At 43.6% G+C, this 22,290-nt stretch overlaps 1 protein-coding gene across 3 annotated transcripts in view; it reads right to left on the reverse strand.

Annotated features, from left to right (window-relative positions):
• Window positions 1–22,290, reverse strand: part of LOC140714828 (uncharacterized) — a 153,999-nt gene that overhangs the window by 92,184 nt on the left and 39,525 nt on the right. For all 3 annotated transcript variants that reach the window (XM_073026466.1, XM_073026465.1, XM_073026467.1), the window contains 8 exons: window positions 14,638–14,982; window positions 11,833–12,455; window positions 10,785–10,913; window positions 10,079–10,276; window positions 7,142–7,282; window positions 5,283–5,543; window positions 3,597–3,771; window positions 657–823 (listed from right to left, as the gene is read on the reverse strand). In XM_073026466.1, the coding sequence (XP_072882567.1) occupies window positions 657–823; window positions 3,597–3,771; window positions 5,283–5,543; window positions 7,142–7,282; window positions 10,079–10,276; window positions 10,785–10,913; window positions 11,833–12,455; window positions 14,638–14,982 (2,039 nt within the window). The remainder of the gene's footprint in view (window positions 1–656; window positions 824–3,596; window positions 3,772–5,282; window positions 5,544–7,141; window positions 7,283–10,078; window positions 10,277–10,784; window positions 10,914–11,832; window positions 12,456–14,637; window positions 14,983–22,290) is intronic.

Raw genomic sequence — 22,290 nt, forward strand, 5'->3', positions numbered from 1 at the left:
TGAATGTAGTACCCTGCTTTTGGGTATAAGTATGACCTTCGTAAACCGACAAGTTGGCAGTTGGCTACCTTACACCTGAAGTGCGTGGGGCTGTGAACTCCTCTCTGAATGTTTTTCCTCAACTGAGCAGGTTAATAATTTCAGGTTGACACTCTAAAATAAACTGACATCTTGAAATTAAGACTGTTTGTCATTCCTGACTTCTGGAAGAACCTCAAGGATCAGAAACAGACAAAATGTGCTACATAACTATTAGCCCCGATTCTCTGCCGTGCTTGACTGACTGGGTACTTTTAATGCCCCAGATTCGCAGCACTTAGATTTTCTACATCTGGAAAGTTGTCCGTTCCTCTGATTGATGTTGGATTTGCAAACAAGTAACAATAACAAAAGTTTAGAGTCTTCAATGCACCATGGAGGATCCAACTATATAATCTCAAAATAGAATTTGATCTTTTGAGAGCCGGAAGGCAATTTTTTTTTGTATTCAATCATACTTATTAATTTATAATTTCTATTACCTTCTAGAGAGGAGAGCAAGAAATGCACATTGTAAATAAATTTATGACACAAGAGCAAAATAGCTCAGAGCAAGTCAAGCCAAAAATTTCTTAACTTCTATCTTCATGGGAGCAGACACAGCTCCAAAGACCCACCTGAGAGTGCTTCACTAGATACTCCAGGAACGTGCCGTGTCCCAGTGCAACAAAGCCCTTCAACTTGAATTCTTCAACCAACCTTTTCTCTAGCCGTGATAAATAGGTTAGATTCAAAGACAAAGTGACAGAGGAGAGGTTCTTCTGCAAATATTCTCTTACGGATCCTGAAAACCAAGGAGGGAGACACATAAATAATCTTAACACCACCCAGATTTCCACCAGCAACGACATTCATGCAGCTACTGGGCCAGCTAGTGCAGTAAAGTATCTCAAAATACATCAGCACAGGACTGCTGATAGAACTGCACAGTGCAAGGGCAGTTTTGCACAATGTTTGTGCAAGGGCTAGATCGCTATCCGAGTCCTTTTGGAAGGCCAGTCCGTAAACGCAGTAAGTCAGAATTTCTTGAGAGGTACTAGATTCTGTAGTCATTGTGACAGGAGAAGGCAGGACAATACAATACAGTAACAGGTCACTCAAGTCCAATCTGTCCTTGCTGGCATAGATGCTCCAAGCTTTCAAGTTTGTCACCTGACTGCACATACAAATAGCTAGGGTGCCTAAGACTTTTGCATAGTACTGTAGTAACTTTATGTGTTGGCGCGTGGCCAAGTGGTTAAGGTGTTCGTCTAGGGATCTGAAGGTCGCTAGTTTGAGCTTTAGCTGAGGCTGCGTGTGTGTCCTTGAGCAAGGCACTTAACCACCCATTGCTCTGCGACGTCACCGGTGCCAAGCTGCATGGGTCCTAATGCCCTTCCCTTGGACAACATTGGTGGCGTGGAGAGGGGAGACTTGCAGCTTGGGCAACTGCCGGTCTTCCATTAAAAAAAACCTTGCCCAGGCTTGTGCCCTGGAAACTTTCCAAGGCACAAATCCATGGTCTATTGAGACTAACGGAGGCCCACATACAGTAATTTTATGCATTGCACTGTACTGCTGCCACAAAAACAAAAACAAATTTCATGACATGTGAGTAATGATAAACCTGATTCTGATATGGGTCCCTGTTGTGGACTGAGAGTGGGAAGGGGGCAGGGAGAGGGGAATCATGATGGGGAAAAGGGGAAGGGAGAGGGGAGGGAGCGGGAAGCACCGGAGAGACATTCTGTAATCATCAATAAATCAACCTTGCCTGGTGTCTCAGAGCATGGTACATCTGCCCCCTCACCACCCTCTGCCTGGCATTCTTCCTCTGCCACCCCTCCTGTGGTACTCCACCCTCACCATTTTCAATATCTTTTGCTCTCGCCAGATTTACAAACTTGCTCTCCGCTCCGCATTGACAAGTACAGAACTATGCAAAAGTCTTAGGCAGTCGAGCTATATACATGTACCTGAGACTGTCAGACAGTATTGTATGTACAACTAAATGAAACAACGTTCTTCCGGAGCACGGTGTACTCACAATACATATATATGGAGCTCCCAGGACTGGACACCATCTATTCCAGCAGACTCAGGAGGAAAACAATCAGCATAACCAGAGACACCACACACCCCGGCCACTCCCTGTCTGACCTGCTGCCGTCCAGCAAAAGGACACTAAAAGCCAGAACAAATAGACTGAGGAACAGCTTCTACCCCAGAGATGTGGCCTCCATCACACCACTCCCACAGAACAATGACTGAAACTGTGAGCACACTCAAGGACTCAAATACTTGCACTAACGGCACTTTGTGCATTACTGTGATATTCTGGTACTGCTGCAACTTATTTTCTGCTACTTATTTAATACTGTTTTTTAAAAATTACTATCTTGTTTTTACCTGCCGCTTTATTTAATTGTCTGAGAGGAAGCTAAACAGAGTTTCATTGTACCTATGTATAATGACAATAAAGATCATTCAGTTCAGTTCGTAACACACAGCACATAAACCAAAGTGTTAGCACAAGTAAGTTACCAGGGTATCATTCAAAATGCATGTGTAGTGTGCGGCACAGGTAAGCAGCTCGCTATCCTAGTGACGAGACCTCAGTGGTGGCAAGGGTATTCATCAGTCTCACAGCCAGAGGGGAGAAAGCTGCTACCCAGTCTGGCTATCAGAATCAGGTTTAATATCACTGGCATATATCATAAAATCTGTTGTTTTGTAGCAGGAGCACTTTGCAATTCAAATAATATTTTAAACCATAAACTACAATAAATATATACAAAATATATTAAATAAATAGTGCAAAAAGAGAGAAAAATAGTGAGGCTGGGAAGAAGCTGTTTGTGAAACATTGACGGTGTGTCTACTGGCTCCTTGATGATAGCAATGAGGAAGGGGCATGTCCTGGCGGTGGGGTCCCCAGAAGTGGGAATGCTCTTTCGCACTCTCTATCTCTGTACTAACACCATCAAAATCTAAGCAAGCATCCGAGGAGGGGCACAAGGATCGATACAGTTGAAGAGTGACGGTAGTTAACCTGGTGGAGCATAAACACAATCTTGGGGTGAGTGGTGGGTGGGAGTTTGGTGGTGGGGGAGGGGGTAACTGATGTTTTTGCTGAGGTAGATGGTAGGGAAGGGTTGATGCTTTGCCGCTTGCTTGCGCATGGGACGGGGGGCTTTGGGGTTCTAAAGTTTTTCTGTCGTTCATTCTTTGGGGTTTTATTCTGTTTCAAGGATGTCTGTGAAGAGTAAGAATTTCAGGTTGTATGCTGTCTACATTCTCTGATATTCAACGGGACCACTGATCCACTGTTACTGTCACCACAGTGAAAGCAAAACTTACCTTTCAAGCACTAGTCTGCAACTTAAAGCACCATGCTGTGGACAGGGATTGAGTTAGCAGTGTAGCAGATCACAACTTGAACCCAATGTATCAATTACTTAAGTTTCAGTCAAAACTTTAAAAATAAGAAAAGTACAGTATAATACTCCCTTCTGTTGATATCTTTTACTCTGGATTGAATAAAAAGGAATTCTCATGCCAGGAAGAACACAACTTACCTTCACTTGGAAGCGGAGCTTCTCTGTCCCCTGATGCGTTCACTGTTGGCTTATTTGACTTCTCTTTAGCCACCAAGTCTCGAGGAGCTTCCAGAGAACCACAGCAAATGGCAAGTTGGAAGAGTGATCGGGCCAAACGATTATCACCCACCTTCACCAGAAAGTCCTGGATATACTGAGCATTAATACAAATACTAAATTATTATTGTTTCATTATTATTGTGGTAATAAATTATTACTGGTTCCTTGAGGATGTCACTGCCAGAGGGAGGGGGGTGATATTCTCCCATTATGTATTAAAAGCACCCAATGGTGTGCCTCTCAAATAGCCTCTGACAACCAAGTCCAGCTCTTGGCCTTCACGTTTGGCTTAGCTACTAAGCCTGGTGGAACCATTTTTACTGACAAAAGAGGCAAAGGTGGGTTACTGTCACCTTAAAACCTGCCATTTTGGGCAGAAGGGACTTGGCAGCTATAGTTGGTAGCTTATCTGGGAGAAGGAAAACTCTGGTCTCAAACCTCCACTGCTTTGCGGCTATATCCACTGATGGGGAAAGCTTTGGGAGTATACCCTGAAGAAAAATCCAGAGCTGGAGTCCCTAGTGATGCCGCTGGTGTCAAACTGTATCGGCCTCTACCGTTCCTTTGGATTCATCAGATGCGTGGAGGGGAGAGTCTGCTACATGGACAACATCCTGCTCTACATAATGTACTGCCCTGGCTTGTGTATTATGTAGACAGCTGGGATGCAACATCCATGGTTGACTTATATTATTACTGTTAGTTTTAGCAAAGAGATTAGTGGGGTCCTGGAATACACTGCCAGGGGTGGTGGCAGAGGCAGACAGTACAGGAGCATTTTGATAGGTCTATGAATATGCACAGAAGGGAGGGCTATGGTCCATGCATGGGGAAGGGGGATTAATTATGACTCATTGGTTAAACTAATTCAGCACCACATTGTGGCCCGAAGGGCCTGTTCCAAGCTGTATTGTTCTATGTTCTGAGTGTTGACTCGCTGTTTACTTTCTGATCTTGCAGGAGTCAGGAATTATGAGTAGTGTTAATTCTAAGATTTTAGTTTATTTTAAAGCAAAAACATTCAGATACTAAGCAAACTAAATAAACAGCTGAGAAACTATGCAAAGAGGTGAATGGATGTGAAGACAAAAGGAATAAAGATCATGCCTCTGAAAAATCCATCACTTTTACACATAAGAAATTCCTTAGATAGGAATAGGCTACATAATTAAAACAATTAGATCGCATAGGTAATGTGCTAATACCTGGCCAATGAAAAATGAGAAAGGTGATAAACCGTTAGTTTAGCTGCTACACCATTTTCTGCCAGTAAGTGGGGATGAACCACCACATACTGCGAGTTTGTTAAGAAGTACAGATCTTATAAAAAGTATTATTCAAAAATACAGTGGGTTCCAACACGAGGAAGCACGTAGAAAAGCCAGGTCCAGACAAGGGTGAGGCATCTTACTGGTGCACAGAAGCGAAATAACTGAAGATTTTCAGTCATGTTACACCTAATACTCACTAAATCTACTTCCCTCACTTGCTCCTCTTAAAGCTTGCTCCCATAGTTAATCATCTTCATCATCTATTCACAAATAGCTTTGAGCTTCATCCATGTAAAAGGAAGAACATAGCATGCAGAAAAAATGTAATCAGTACCTTAGCCATTTTGTCACTGAAAACCTCCTTTGCGTTCGTGAAAACACAAAAAACTGCCTCCGCTGCTGAGTTTGAGGTGTACTGTTTGCGGAGATCCAGGCACCCACTGGTAGAATACAGCTGTGGTCCACTAGCGGGGTCAAGCAGATTCCTCTTAACTTTGTTCATCCGACTCTGTACCTCCTCTTCTATTTCTCTCTGAATACGAATTTTTGCCGCTTCCAAAGCACTGCGCTCACTGTTTGCAGATTTCGTCAATGACTGTTTAACAGAAATTTTAACATATCAGAGAGACGGTTAGGAATGTGTTTTCTTACCTTCAGGGACATTTCTCCTCCCTCATCAGCAGGATTTGTTAGCAATTTAATTTCAACTGCAAAAACAAAAAGTCAACATGAGAGGATATGATTAGGCAACACACACTAAACGCTCAGCAGGTCAGGCAGCATCTATGGAGAGGAATAAACAGTTGACGTTTCAGGATGAGACACAGGTTTTGATTTTTCTGAGATGGGGGACAAGTAAGATATGAGGAGGATAGATATAGTATTTCGTAGGAGGTATTTCCCCTGGTCAGAGTTGGTGCAGACGACAGGGCACGGGGAAGAGATTCAGAAGCAATATGAAAAGGATGGTGGTGAGTACCTAGAGTGCACAGCCTGAGAGAGGAGTTGAAGTTGGGTTACTGGCAGCATTTCAGAAGTGTCTTCAGCATAGACACAATGGATCTAATGCTCAACAGCGGGTTAACGTGGAGTCCTAAGAGACTGCAGATACTGGAGTCTGGAGCAACAAAACAAACTGCTGGAACGGATTATTATTGCCACACGCACCAAGACAGAGTGAAAAGCTTTAGCTTGTTTGCCAACCAGACAGATCATTCCATACACAAGTGTACTGTCATAGTAAAAAAAAAGGAAACAGAATACAGCGCTGCAGTTAGTGGAACGCATGTAGACAAAAGTGCAAGGGTCAAGACGAGGTAGATTGGGAGATCAGGAGTCCACCTTTTATTGAACGATACCTTCAAAGATGAGCTTTATTTGTCACATTGAAACACAGGAGTGAAATGCGTCACTGGCCAACACAGTGCAAGACGTGCTGGGGGACAGCCTGTAAGTCTCACCATGCTTTCAGCACCAAGGTAGCGTGCCCACAAACTACTAATTCTAAGCTGTACAAGTTTGGGAGGAAAAGGGGAGCAGCCAGGCAAACCCACACGGTCACAGGGAGACTGCGGTGGGAATTGAACCCCGGTCGCTGACATTGTAAAGCATTACACCAGCCACTACGCTACCATCCCAAACAAGAGGCCTGTTGAAGTCTTGAGGAACTCAGTGGATCAAGCAGCATCAGCGTCGACCTGAAGCCACTAACCATCCATTTGTCTCCACAGATGCCCCGTGACCCGCTGGGTTCCTCAGGTAGCTTGTTATTTTACTTAATACGGGAAGGTGCCCACTGGATGAGATGGCTGAAGGGCCAGTTTCCGTGGTATATGATTCATCGATTTGTGATATCTCACTGAGCACCTTCAGTAGGCTAGGTGACAACCTGGATGGGAGAGGAAATACATTAACATCCGAAGCACGACAACATTCTATTTATTTATTTACCTAGAGATATAGCCTAGTAACAGGCCTTTACAGTTCAACGAGCTCTCACCACCCAATTACACCCACGTGACCAACTAACCTGTATGCGTTTGGGAGGTGGACAGTAACCTACATGTCATGGGGAGAAACTCTTACAGACAGCGACAGAATTGAACCCAGGTCACGAGGGCTGTAATAGCCTTACGATGATCACTACGCCCAAACACTGGACTTTATGTAGTGAACATAACAAAAGGAACTTACCGATAATGAAAGACCAATGCTGGTAATTCTGATGCCAAGATCATACGGCGAATCACAGTGAAACCGATCAGCCAGGTGTTTTATAAATTCAGCCAAATCTATTTTAGCTGCTCTGACAGATCTTCTGTATGTGTTGAGGCTCTAGAGGATGGCAGAATGGGGTGGGGGGGGGAGAGAAAGCAAATCATGAGTGTCTGTAAGCATAATGAAGCAGAACAAAAGCAGAATCAGAATCAGGTTTATCATCACCGGCATGTGATGTGAAATTTGTTAACTTAGCAGCAGCAGTTCAATGCACTACATAATCTAGCAGAGAGAAAAAAATAATAAATAAAACATAATAATAAATAAAGTAAATCGATTACATATATTGAATAGATTTTTAAAAATGTGGAAAAACAGAAATACAGTATATTAAAAAAGTGAGGTAGTGTCCAAGGGTTCAATATCCATTTAGGAATAAGATGGCAGAAGGGAAGAAGCTGTTCCTGAATCGCTGAGTGTGTGCCTTCAGGCTTCTGTATCTCCTACCTGCTGTTAACAGTGAGAAAAAGGCATGCCCTGGTTGCTGGTGGTCCTTTATAATGGACGCTGCCTTTCTGAGACACTACTCCTTAAAGATGTCCTGGGTACTTTGTAAGCTAGTGCCCGAGATGGAGCTGACTAGATTTACGACCCTCTGCAGTTTTTTTGGCCCTGTGCAGTGGCACCCCACCCCCCCATACCAGACAGTGATGCAGCCTGTCAGAATGTTCTCCATGGTACAACTACAGAAGTTTTTGAGTGTATTTGTTGACATACCAAATCTCTCCAAACTCCTAATAAAGTATAGCAGCTGTCTTACCTTCTTATAACTACATGGATATGTTAGAGATACACTATGGTAACAGGCCCTTATACTCAACAAGCCCGCACCACCCAGTTACCCCCATGTGACCCATTAACTTACAAACCTGTGGATTTGTGGTGGCGTGTTGGGGAGGAAGCATTAAGAAGAGGGACGCCTCACGTCTTAATAAGCTGGTAAGGAAGGCGGGCTCTGTCGTGGGCAAAGTACTGGAGAGTTTAACATCGGTAGCTGAGCGAAGGGCGCTGAGTAGGCTACGGTCAATTATGGATAACTCTGAACATCCTCTACATAGCACCATCCAGAGACAGAGAAGCAGTTTCAGTGACAGGTTACTATCGATGCAATGCTCCTCAGACAGGATGAAGAGGTCAATACTCCCCAATGCCATTAGGCTTTACAATTCTACCGCCAGGACTTAAGAACTTTTTAAAAGCTATTATTAATGCTTTTTGAGACGGTGATTTAGATGCATATCATATTTTTTTTACTGAGTTAAGTATTGTATGTAATTAATTTTGCTACAACAAGTGTATGGGACATTGGAAAAAAAGTTGAATTTCCCCATGGGGATGAATAAAGTATCTATCTATCTATTTTTGCGATCTGGGCGTAAACCAGAACCCCTGGGCGAAACCCATGTGGTCACAGGGAGACCATACAGACTACTTACAGACAGAATCAGAACTGAACCCAAAACATTGGAGCTGTAAAATCATTGTGCAAGCTGTAGCCCCAATTTGACCATTATACAACTCTACTCTTCATGATGGGAAGCACATTTTTTTGGAAAGCAGATATCCACAAATCCACAATTTAAATATGCACACAACTTGTTCCTGACTGTGAACAAGACTATTATAATTGGCATCATAGTCCGCCCTGTTGCAGTAATGAAAAGTTATCTTGGCACTGAGCTAACAGAACTCTTCAAAATTTGACATTCTGCTTGGAAGGGAAAATGCAACTTGAGACCAATATTAGATAGCCAAGAATTAAACAGAGAATTAACAAACTTCTCTACTTATAGTGCCCAGAATGAGTAATTCACTCCCCAGAGGCCAGATGTGGCAAGTGGAAGTGAGACAAGGATTTGAGGGACAACATAAAATACCATAGCACAGTACGGCACCTTCAGCCCACAATGTTGTGCTGACCTTTTAACCTGCTCTACGATCCTTCATTTTCTATCATTCATGTGCCTGTCTAAGAGTCTCTTAAATGCCCCTAATGTATCTGCCTCTACCACCACCCCTGGCAGCATGTTCCACACACCCACCACTCTCTCTCTCTGTAAAAACCTACCTCTGTCATCCCCTCTAAACTTTCCTCCAATCACCTTAAAATTATGTCCTCTCATATTAGCCTTTTTCACCCTGGGAACAAGTCTCCGGCTGACCACTTGATCTAAGCCTCTTATTGTCTTGTACACCTCTATCAAGTCTCATTATCCTTCCCTCCAAATGTAATTCCATTTCATTAAGAAATATTTCAAGCTATATTTCATTCAGTCATTTATATGCCCCCAAAGGCACTTAGCGAATTTCTGCAGGTGCGCTGTGGAGAGCATTCTGACTGGTTGCATCACTGTCTGGTATGAAGGCGCCAATTCAGAGGATCAGGAAAAGTTCCAGAGGGTTGTAGATTCAGCCAGCTCCATCATGAGCACTAGCCACCTCAGCATCATACCCTCTTCTCATTGCTACCATCAGGGAGGAAGTAATAATGAAGACACACATTCAATGTTTTAGGATCAGCTTCTTCCCCTACACCATCAGATTTCTGAATAATCCATGAACACTACCTCACTACTTTGCTCTTTTTTGCACAGATTTATTTTTTGTATTGTGTATTGTAACTTAAAGTACAACAAATTCCGCTGATAATTCCGGAGTAACAATCATTTCATTCTCCTTTACATTTGTGTACTGAAGAATGACAATAAGCTATCTTGAATAAAGAAAACAAAACTTTTGAACTTTTTTTGAAGTTATGCTAAAATATTACTTTATTGGTTTATTATTTTGAATCAGATGTGAAACCAACTTAAATAAATGTTGATTTCACTCCAAAGATGTCCTGTAAAGTACCTGTAAAATATCCACCGCCTCAATTTCAAATATATCTTCATCCTTCATTGACGAAGGCACTTTGAACATCCTGTGCACGAGGGGCAGTTTGCATAAAGGTCCAAGGTTCAGTTCTTCAAAGCTTTGCTTGTTCTTCAGTGCTGCCAAGCACTGGTTCAACTCATGGAGAGTGGAAACACACCTACTGCTCTCAAAAGCCTTGAAGCAGAAAATAGCAACGTCCTTCGTTAAAAAAAAGCATATTGCCATACACAAGGGCTAGAACACATGCATTGAGTCACTTCTAAAGAGAAGACAATACTCTACTAGAGTATAACCAAATAATGAGCACTTACCTGCTCATAGACTACCTGCCCCACTCCCATCAGGGAGGAGGCCACACCAGGACCATCAAGCTCAAAAACAGTTACTTTTCCCAAGCAGTAAGACTGATCAACCCACTCATTAACCCACACTTTCTGATCCTAACCATCACTACTTCATCATTTCTTGTCAGTCCACCTTATGTACAGACACTCCTGTGCCTAGCATTACTTTATAGACACAATAAACTATCTTATGTATTTATATATATTGTGGCTTTTTATTATTGTGTTCTTTATCATATTGTGTTTTTTTAGTGCTGCATCAGATCCAGAGTAAAAATTATTTTGTTCTCCTTTGCACTTGTGTGCTGGACATGGCATCAAACAATCCTGACTGTTACCTCAATGTAAGTGGTGACTTCTCGCAGTGTCTGCCGAAGTTCTTGAATTGCAGGAAGTTTATTAGGAGGCCAGATGTCAAGGTTTCTTAAATTCTCCACTCTGAAGGATCTGCAAACTCTAGTCAATACCTGCATCCAAAAAAAAATGTATTACAAACAAGCAGACACTGGAAATTTAAAGTTAAAGAAATGGTGCACCCACTTGGGCACATCAGGCAGAACCTACAAAAGGGTAATGTTTCAGATCTAACGTTTTGGACCAGAAGTGTTATCCCTGCTTCCTCTTCAACAGATGCTGTCTGATCTGTTGAGTCTTTAAGATTAGGTTTATTTGTTACATCATCCAAGAGGACCACAACTTTGTGTTGGGTTTGGAGGACTGTTTGCCTCAATGACCCGGAGAGCCCTGTTGGCTGAAGTCAGGTCTTTATACTTGAGCCCTTGGTAGGGTCACCCATGCCCAACAGGTCAAAGGGTAGAGGCAAGACCAAGAGTGGTTCACCAGTCCTCCAGCTATGGGGGTTCAGCTCAGGGCTAGCATCCCAGACTGGTATTTGTTACAGAACAGCATTGAAGAATCCTTCTACATCTGAGTGCAACGGTATTCCTGAGTTTCACTCTGAACTTCTATGACTGGCAGTAGTGAAAACTGAGAGGAAGCTACTGACGCAATGAAGGAAGCCCTGAACACGGCGAGAGATGGAGACCCTTCATTGCTGCCCTAAGCACCAGCAGCCTAACAGGCAGTTAGGAAGTTATTTATTACATGCACGTCAAAACATACAGTGAAATACATTGCTTTGCATCAACGACCAACACAGGAGGGGAGTAAACAGTTGACAAAAAGGTCTCAGCCTAAACGTTGACTCTTTATTCCCCTCCATAAATGCTGTCTGACTTGCTGAGTTCCTCCAGCATCTTGGGTACATGTCCGTGAATATAATTGTATGACAGCCCGTGGGAGTCAGAATTTCTATTTATATAAACCTGTGCTTTTCACCTTGTCAGAAACAAGTAAAGTGCTGCTTCCCGGAGTTTTTTTTTTTACCTTCTTTTCAGTAACTTGTTCCTTTTCAGCAGCCAGAGCACGAATAAACTCTTCAGCTCGTTGGTTCACTTCTTCCAAAGCGACACGCCTGCTTCTTTGGGAAACTAAATTATCAGAGGCCAATGTCTCGACTTCCTGCATGACAGCGTTTAGCTCCTCCCTTACTTGCCTATAATAACTTTGGGGATATCGATGTATTGACCTTTTCTTCTTCAGTTCCTCTTCCTTGAGCCTCCTCAGGTTTAGTTTTGTCAATGCAGGGAAGTCTTCTGAAGACACTGATGAGAGTGGAGAAGCTGAACGTTGTCCCCCTGCTGCTGACCCATTGATACTTTGATTAAATATGGACGACTCAAGTTGCTGCACTTCAGGACTTGCTTTGTTGCTTGGTGCAGGTTGGCCAAAATTTGTTGTGGGTAAGGGGTTTTTGTAGACAGCTTCCCCCTCCATAACATTTTTTGGTCTTGTACTTAGATCAAAGCAGTTCTCCAAAGATCTTGTTGACTGAGATGATAACAATCCTTGGCCTGTTGGTCCAGAAACCAATGGCAAAGCTCTTATTGGGAGGGCAGAGCCAAGGTTACTCACTGGAAAGATCGGCATCCCCATTACCTTGGTGGGAGCTGTCAGAGAAATATGGGGGGAGAGAAAGAAAATATTATCTTTTGTTTGATCCACTTCAATCCAATGGCAATAATTGCTACTGAGTCCAACATTCACCCAAAGATATTGATTAACATTTCCTTCCAGGACAAAGCAATGTTGTTAGTAGCCAATGCTGAATGACAGTCACTGATGTAGGAGATCTGCATTCAACAAATTCCAACAAAGAACAGTAACAAGATGGTTGAGGGGTAAATTTGAACAGCTTTCAAACCACATTCATGAATTGATGAGGGATATTTAAGAGGATTTTAGATGGGTACATGGATGATAGAAGAATGGAGGGGGTTTTGTTAGATTGATCATAGAGAAGATTAAAAGGTCAGCAAAGAATTGTGGGCCGAAAGACCTATACTGTGCTGTAGTGTTCTACGTTCTATGTTCTTAATGGTTTGAAGGGCCTTTTTCTGAACAGGGTTTCTATGACAACTTAGATCCATAGATAGATTCAGGATAGTTTAAAAACTCTTAAACAGGCAGATAGATGATAGAAAAATGGAAGGCTATGCAGGAGGAAAGGGTAAGATAGATCTTAGAGTAGGTTAAAAGGTCAGGACAAAAGGGGGCCTAAGAGCCTGTACGTCCTGTAGTGTTCTATGATCATCCTCTTGTCTCTGTTGACGAGTCAGAGGTAGCTGTTTTTTTTTGGATTGGTGCTGTGCTGCCAGGGGTAGCTGTAGAGGCAGAAACATTAGGGACATTTAATAAATTCTTAGATAGTTACATGGATGAAACTGAGTGGGAGGGAAGGGTTAGACTAATCTTGGGAGTTGGTTAAAAGATCGGCACAACATCCTGGGCCAAAGGGCCCGTACTGCGCGAGACCGTTTTATGTTCTGTGAAATCTGCATTCCCCAGTCAGCAGTGAGTTGATCCAGAAAGTTAGCCAACACTTCTCCCCAGAAAACATAGAAGCTGCAGCCTGGCTGACGGTCTTTCGGATTCTCAATAAAATGGCACACTACAATGGCCAGTCACAGTTTGACAGCTGTGCTCTCATTGTGCTAGTTGTGGAAAGAGAGCTTGTCACTGATACCCAAGTGCTGGCTTGTGGACTGTAGTTTTTGATGAATCAACGACTGTTTGGGGTGGGGGGGGGGGCTAATGCTGTTGCTTGCATGGGGGGCAGCGAGGGCGGTGCTTCTGTTGGCGCAGGTGGAGGAGAGGGTGGGAGGGGTCAATGTTTTTACTGCTGCTTATGTGAAGAGAGGGGAATGGGACTTCAATGTTTCTATCATTCTATCTATGGGGTTTCTTATTTTGCGGATGTCTGTGAAGAGGATGAATTTCAGGTTGTATACTGTATATTCATTGAAACTTAACGAACCTTTGAACCTTCGGTAACTTAGCCAGGCCAGTCCTCAGACTCCAGTGCAGAAGTTGCTGCACTGACCACATCTACAGTTACTTCATCAACAACCATGGCTCCATCACAAGATCAGAGGTGAGGATATTTGCTGGAAACTGCACCATGTTCAGTTCCATTCACAATCCCAAGAAAATGAAACAGGCCACGTCTGCACACAGCAGCACTCATAACAGTTGGTGTGGGCTGAGACAGGACGTGCTGGCATTGGAGACAGTTCAGAGGAGGTTAACAAGAATGATCCCAGAAATGAGGAGCTCTGGGTAAAGAATGGGGGCTGAGGCATTCTTATTGAAAACTACCAAATATTTAAAGCCCTAGATGGAGTAGACATGGAGAAGATTTTTCCAATAGTGGGAGAGGGCACAACCTCAGAAAACAAGGATACCCTTTTAGAATGGAGATGAGGAGGAAATTCTTTAGCCAGAGAGTGGTGAATCTTTGCAATGCACTGCCTGAGTCAGTGGTGGAGGCAGATACACTAATGAAACTTAAGAGACTACTAGACAGGTATATAATTTAAGGTGGAGGGTTATATGGGGGGGCAGGGTTTAAGGGTCAGCACAACATTGTTGACTGAATGGCCTGTACTATGCTGTATGGTTCTTTGTCTTGGCTCGAGATGCTGTCTGTTTATTTCCCTCCACAGATGCTGCATGACCTTCTAAGTTCCTCCAGCAGTTTGTGTGCCTCTCTTTCTAATATTGACTGTCTTCTCATAATTTCTATCCCACAAGGGAGAGTTTTAATATCAACAATTTAAAATATTTAGGTACCTAAGGGAGGCAGCGGAGGAGCTGGGAAGCATCTGATGGACGTCTCCACACTCTTTGCAGCAGCACCTGGCACCGAAGCTGACAATCCTACGTTAACGTTGTTCTGCCTCTCTTGTTTGGACCTCACTTTGACCACGTTGCCCAATGCTGGCACATTGACTACTTCCAGCACATCGCCCAAAGAACTGATCAGCTCCTTCACGCTGCTAAATCCATAATTGCTCAGTTTTAAATTCTGCCGATATTTCTTGCAGTAATATTCACATAGCTTTGTCTCAGGAATACCACCAGGCTCAGACTTGAACAGTTCCAAGATCTGACTTCGCAGTCGCTCCATGAGTTGATCTGTAAACAAAAGCAGAATGTTGAATTAGACAATGGATAAAGGTCCTGTGTGTAATAATCAGGTGTATGGGAAACTCCATATGATACACATTTTCCAAAGGATGAGGGGGAAAATAAATCTGCCATGATGGAATGGCACAGCAGATTTGATGGGCCGAAAGGCCTAATTCTGCTCCCATTCTTATGGTCTGAAAGCTCCAAAACATTGTGCCAGAGGGAACCATACAAGTACATGTAACATTTTACATGTACCACACCAGTAATCCACTAAATCCTCAGAATAACTTGAGTGCAGACAAGTCCTGATGAATACTCTCCATCCTAAGTGCTGACTGTTTATTCCTCTCCATAGATGCTGCCCGACCTGCCGGGTTCCTCCGGCATTTTGTGCATGTTGCTCTGAGATTACTATTTCCTTTATTGAAACATAGACCAGTACAATACAGGCACAGACCATTTGGCCCACAATCAGCTAAAAAGCAAATCAATACACCCAAACATTAATCCCTCCTACCTACACTACATCCATATCTCCCCCATCACCCTTACATCCATGTGCCTTTCCAAACATCTCTTAAAAGCCTCTCATGCATTTGCCTCTACCACCACACCGGGCAGCACATTCCAGGCATCTACCACTCGGAGTTTAAAAAAAAACTTACCTCTTTCATTCCTCTTGAAACTACCCCCTCTCGCTCGTCTTGCCTTCAATACATGCCCTCTGGTATTAGACATTTCAACCCCGGGAATCAGATACTCCCTGTCCAATCTATCTATGCCTCTCATAATCTTGGAAACTCCATCAGATCTCCCCTCAGCCTCCACCGCTCCAGAGAAAACAATCCACATTTACCCGGCCTTTCCTGACAGCACCTTCCCTCTAAACCAGGCAGCATCCTGGTAAACCTCTTCTACACCCTCCTCAAAGCCTCAACATCCTTCTGACAGTGGGGGGGAGGAGGCAACCAGAACTATACACAATACAGTGGCCTAACCAGTTTTATAAAGCAGCAACATTAATTATAATTTAGAAGGCAAAGGAATACAGTACAGTAGTGTAGCGGTTAGCGAAACATTTTACAACTTCAACGACCCAGGTACAATTCCGCTGCTGCCTGTGAGGAGATTGTATGTTATCCCCATGACCACAGAGGCTATTCTCCAGGTGCTCCGGGTTTCCTTCCACATTGCAAATGCGTCTGGGTTAGTAGGTTAACTGGTCACGTGTGTGTAAATGGGCGGTGCAGGCCCATTGGGCCAAAAGGATCTGTTACCATGCTATATCTCTAAATAAATTAATTAAATAACACTTTATCATACAATCCTCCAAGAGGAACACGACCTTGTCATGGTTTGGAGGCTTAAGTGCCTCAGTGACCCGGACAGCAATGCTGGCTGGAGTCAGGGCTTTATGCTTTGGCTCTTGGTAGGGTCACCCATGCCAAACAGGCCAGACTAAGAGTGGTCCACTGGGCCTCCAGGTTTGGGGGTTCAGCTCAGGGCTAACAACCCTGACTGGTAAAAGAAAACTGTTACAGAAACAGCAATGGAGAATCCTTCTTAATCTGTGTGCCACGGTATAGAAAGAGAGAGATGGAGGATCTTCATTGCTGCCTTAAACACCTGTGGCGTAACAAGCAGAATAACATCGTCACAATGCAGAACTTAAGACATGGCAGCTTGACCCCATTAGCTGAAGCGGAATGAAGTAACATGCCATCACTGGTGGCAAAGATAACAGTTCTCCTAAACACAAAATACTCTGCAGATGCTAGGGTCAAAGCAACACACACAACAAGCTGGAGGAACTCAGCAGGTCGAGCAGCATCTGTGGAAACAAACAGTCAATGTTTCGGGCCAAGACCCTTCATTGGGACTGAAGAGGGAGGGGGCAGAGGCCCTATAAAAGAAGGTGGGGGGAGGGTGGGAAGGAGAAGGCTGGTAGGTGCCAGGTGAAAAACCAGTAAGGGGAAAGATCAAAGGATAGGGGAGGGGAAGCAGGAAGGGGATAGGCAGGAAAGGTGAAGGAATGTAAGGGGAAAGCACTATGGGTAGTAGAAGAAGGCAGAACCATGCGGGAGGTGATAGGCAGCTGGAGGAGGAGGTAGAGGGAAATTGGGATGGGGGAAGGGAGGGGGAGGGAATTACCAGAAGTTGGAGAATTCAATGTTCGTGCCAAGGGGATGGAGACTACCCAGATGGTATATGAGGTGTTGCTCCTCCAACCTGAGTTTGACCTCATCATGGCAGTAGAGGAGGCCATGTATGGACATATCCGAATAGGAATGTGAAGCAGAGTTGAAGTGGGTGGCAACCAGGAGAAGCACCCACCCACTTCAATTCTGCTTCACATTCCCATTCGGATCCCCATCCCCCAGCAGCCTTCACTTCCTCAGGCTTTTGTCTTTGCTGATTCCTGTTGTCTACCACACCCATGCCCTCCAGCCACATGCTCTCATTCAGGCTGATAAGCAAATAACACTGACATAAAACTCCAAGCAAAATAACCGCTTCGTCCAATCAGAGGTTAACCAACGTCACATTCAAGTTTGCTGAGGACACCACTGTTAAAGGTCAAATCAAATGTGGTAACATATCAGCATACAGGAGGGAGGCTGGAAATCTGGCTGAGTGGTGTCTCAACAACAACCTCTTACTCAATGTTAGAAACATAGAAAATAGGTGCAGGAGTAGGCCATTCGACCCTTTGAGCCTGCACCACCATTCAGTATGATCATGACTGATCATCCAACTCAAAACCCTGTACCTGTTTTCTCTCCATCCCCCCTGATCCCTTTAGCCACAAGGGCCATATCTAACTTCCTCTTAAATATAGCCAATGAACCGGCCTCAACTGTTTCCTGTGGCAGAGAATTCCAGATTCACCACTCTCTGTGTGAAGAAGTTTTTCCTCATCTCGGTCCTAAAAGGCTTCCCCTTTATCCTTAAACTGTGACCCCTCGTTTTGGACTTCCCCAACATCGGAAACAATCTTCCTGCATCTAGCCTGTCCAATCCCTTTAGAATTTTATACGTTTCAATAAGATCCCCCCCTTAATCTTCTAAATTCCAGTGACTATAAGCCTAGTCGATCCAGTCTTTCTTCATTTGAAAGCCCTGCCATCCCAGGAATCAATCTGGTGAACCTTCTCTGTACTCCCTCTAAGGCAAGAATGTCTTTCCTCAGATTAGGGGACCAAAACTGCACACAGTATACTAGGTGCGGTCTCACCAAGGCCTTGTACAACTGCAGTAGAACCTCCCTGCTCCTGTACTCAAATCTTTTTGCTATGAATGCCAACATATCATTTGCCTTTTTCACCGCCTGCTGTACCTGCATGCCCACCTTCAATGACTGGTGTACAATGACACCCAGGTCTCGTTGCATCTCCCCTTTTCCTAATCGGCCACCATTCAGATAATAATCTGTTTCCCTGTTCTTGCAACCAAAGTAGATAACCTCACATTAATCCACATTAAATTGCATCTGCCATGAATTTGCCCACTCACCTAACCTATCCAAGTCACCCTGCATCCTCTTAGCATCCTCCTCACAGCTAACACCGCTGCCCAGCTTCGTGTCATCCGCAAACTTGGAGATGCTGCATTTAATTCCCTCATTTAAATCATTAATATATATTGTAAACAACTGGGGTCCCAGCACTGAGCCTTGCGGTACCCCACTAGTCACTGCCTGCCATTCTGAAAAGGTCCCATTTACTCCCACTCTTTGCTTCCTGTCTGCCAACCAATTCTCTATCCACATCAATACCATACCCCCAGTACCGTGTGCTTTAAGTTTGCACACTAATCTCCTGTGTGGGACCTTGTCAAAAGCCTTTTGAAAATCTAAATATACCACATCTACTGGCTCTCCCCTATCCATCTTCAAAAAATTCTATAAGATTCGTCAGACATGACTTTCCTTTCACAAATCCATGCTGACTTTGTCCGATGATTTCACCTCTTTCCAAATGTGCTGTTATCACATCTTTGATAACCGACTCTAGCATTTTCCCCACCACCGATGTCAGGCTAACCGGTCTATAATTCCCCAGATTCTCTCTCCCTCCTTTTTTAAAAAGTGGGGTTACATTAGCCACCCTCCAATCCTCAGGAACTAATCCAGAATCTAAGGAGTTTTAAAAAATCATCACTAGTGCATCCACTATTTCTTGGGCTACTTCCTTAAGCACTCGGGGATGCAGACCATCTGGCCCTGGGGATTTATCTGCCTTTAATCCCTTCAATTTACCTAACACCACTTCCCTACTAACATGTATTTCCCTCAGTTCCTCCATCTCACTAGACCCTCGGTCCCTTACTATTTCCGGAAGATTATTTATGTCCTCTTTAGTGAAGACAGAACCAAAGTAGTTATTCAATTGGTCTGCCATGTCTTTGTTCCCTATGATCAATTCACCTGTTTCTGACTGTAAAGGACCTACATTTGTCTTGACCAATCTTTTTCTTTTCACGTATCTATAAAAGCTTTTACAGTCAGTTTTTATGTTCCCTGCCAGCTTTCTCTCATAATCTTTTTTCCCTTTCCTAATTAAGCCCTTTGTCCTCCTCTGCTGGTCTCTGAATTTCTCTCAGTCCTCAGGTGTGCTGCTTTTTTTTTGCTAATTTATATGTTTCTTCTTTGGACTTGATACTATCCCTAATTTCCCTTGTCAACCACGGGTGCACTACCTTCCCTGGTTTATTCTTTTGCCAAACTGGGATGAACAATTGTTGTAGTTCATCCATGCGATCTTTAAATGCTTGCCATTGCATATCCACCGTCAACCCTTTAAGTATCATTTGCCAGTCTATCTTAGCTAATTCACGTCTCATACCTTCAAAGTTACCCTTCAAGTTCAGAACCTTTGTTTCTGAATTAACTATGTCACTCTCCATCTTAATGAAGAATTCCACCATATTATGGTCACTCTTACCCAAGTTAGCATGACAAGATTACTAACTGACCCTTCCTCATTGCTCAATACCCAATCTAGAATGGCCTGCTCTCTAGTTGGTTCCTCGACATGTTGGTTCAGAAAACCATCCCGCATACATTCCAAGAAATCCTCTTCCTCAGCACCCTTACCAATTTGGTTCACCCAATCTATATGTAGGTTGAAGTCACCCATTATAACTACTGTTCCTTTATTGCATGCATTTCTAATTTCCTGTTTAATGCAATCCCCAACCTCAAAACTATTGTTAGGTGGCCTGTACACAACTCCCACCAGCGTTTTCTGCCCCTTAGTGTTATGTAGCTCTACCCATATCGATTCCACATCCTCCAGGGTAATGTCCTTCCTTTATATTGTGTTAATCTCCTCTCTAACCAGCAATGCTACCCCACCTCCTTTTCTTTCCTATCCCTCCTGAATATTGAATATCCCTGAATGTTGAGCTCCCATCCTTGGTCACCCTGGAGCCATGTCTCTGTGATCCCAACTATATCATATTCATTAATAACTATCTGCACATTCAATTCATCCACCTTGTTAGCAAAACCATGGAGCTGATTATAGACTTCAGGGCAGGGTCCATGTTTCAGTCCTCATCGGAGGATCAGAGGTGGAAAGGGTTAGTTACTTTAAATTCCTATATGTTATTATTTCAGAGGACCTATCCTGGGCAATTACAAAGAAAGCACGACAGAGCCTCAACTTCCTCAGGAGTTTGCAAAGATTTGGCATGACATCTAAAACTTTGACAGACTTCTATAGATGTATAGTGGAGGGTATATTGACTGGCTGCATCACAGCCTGGTGAGGAAACCCCAATGCCCTTGAATGGAAAATCCTACAAAAAAGTCATGTATGTAGCCCAATCCATCATGGGTAGAGTCCTCCCACCATTAAATACATCTATGTGAAAAGCAGCATCTATCAACGGGGAACCTCACCACCCAGGTCATTCTCTCTTCTCACTGCTGCCATCAGGAAGGTGGTACAGGAGCCTCAAGTCTCACACCAGCAGGTTCTGGAACAGTTATTACCCCTTGACCATCAGGCTCTTACACCAGAGGGGATAACTTCATTTGTCCCATCACTGAACTGTTCCCACAACCAATGGGCTCTCACTATCAAGGACTCTTCATCTCATGTTCCTGATATTTATTTATTATTTTATTTCTTTCTTTTTGTATTTCCACAGTTTGTTGCCTTCAGCATTCTGGTTGAACACCTTTCATTGATTCTGTTATAGTCATTATTCTATAGACCGAGTACAGTATACCCACAGGGAAATGAATCTCAGGGGTGTATATGGTGACATATATGTACTTTGAACATACCCTCACTTTAACCATTTTGTCCCTATTTTTCATTTCTTTGGGTTGTCATACACCAGAAAACCACAAAGCAGGCACACACTGCAACCAGATCAGCAGGGCAGATACTGGGAATCTCGTGCTGAGCAATTCTTTCCCTGACACACTAAAACATCTGCACATGTTAAATGTCAGCAGCGTCATGAAGTGCAGCTCGAATAACTTTTGGTAAGGTCACCTCCATCTAGAACAAAGTATGTGACTCCATCGTCCAAGTTCCACACCCATTCTCTCCATCACTGGTACACATACAAGTCACACTCCATTTACTCCCCAAAACCCACGATCTGCGGCACCGAGGAGGACGTGGGCATCAGGACCCTTGGGAACATCACCTGCAAGCCAGGCAGCATGCAGACTTCGAAGCATGGTGCTATCTCTTCATGAGCACAGGATCCTGAAACCTTCTGTTGTGCAACAATTTCTGCAGCAGGAATGCAGCTGTTCACCACATTCTCAAGGAAATTAGGAAGTGAAATGTACTCCCTATGTACCACAAATGAATACAAGAAACAGTTAAAATTTCTGGGACTAGGCAGAATAACAGGTCAGCACAGACTAGATGGAGCTGCTCCTGGACTCTATGACTCTATAATTCCTCAATTTCACATTCAGTTGTTTTTAAAATTTGTTATCACTGCAAAGATATAACGAACATCCCCTCAGGTGCAAGGTAAGAAAATGTACCAGATCATACTTACTGTAGCAGCGTTTCAAAACGCATCTATGGTTACTTAAGAGTTCACACTGTGAGCTTCAATTTGTAAACTTTAACATGCACCAAACCGCAGGAAGTGCAAGCAAAAAGGCAGAAAGCAGACACCTGAACCCGGAGTTAATCAGCATCTGTATCCAGCTTCAGTCTTGCAGACACACTGAATGAAAGGGACTATGTGACAAAGTACACATAGGAACTTACAAATTAGAAACCGTAGGCCAGGCAGCTCTTTCAGCCTGCTCTGTCATTCATTAAAATCACG

Source organism: Hemitrygon akajei, chromosome 22, assembly GCF_048418815.1.
Source record: "Hemitrygon akajei chromosome 22, sHemAka1.3, whole genome shotgun sequence".
NCBI lineage: Eukaryota > Metazoa > Chordata > Chondrichthyes > Myliobatiformes > Dasyatidae > Hemitrygon > Hemitrygon akajei.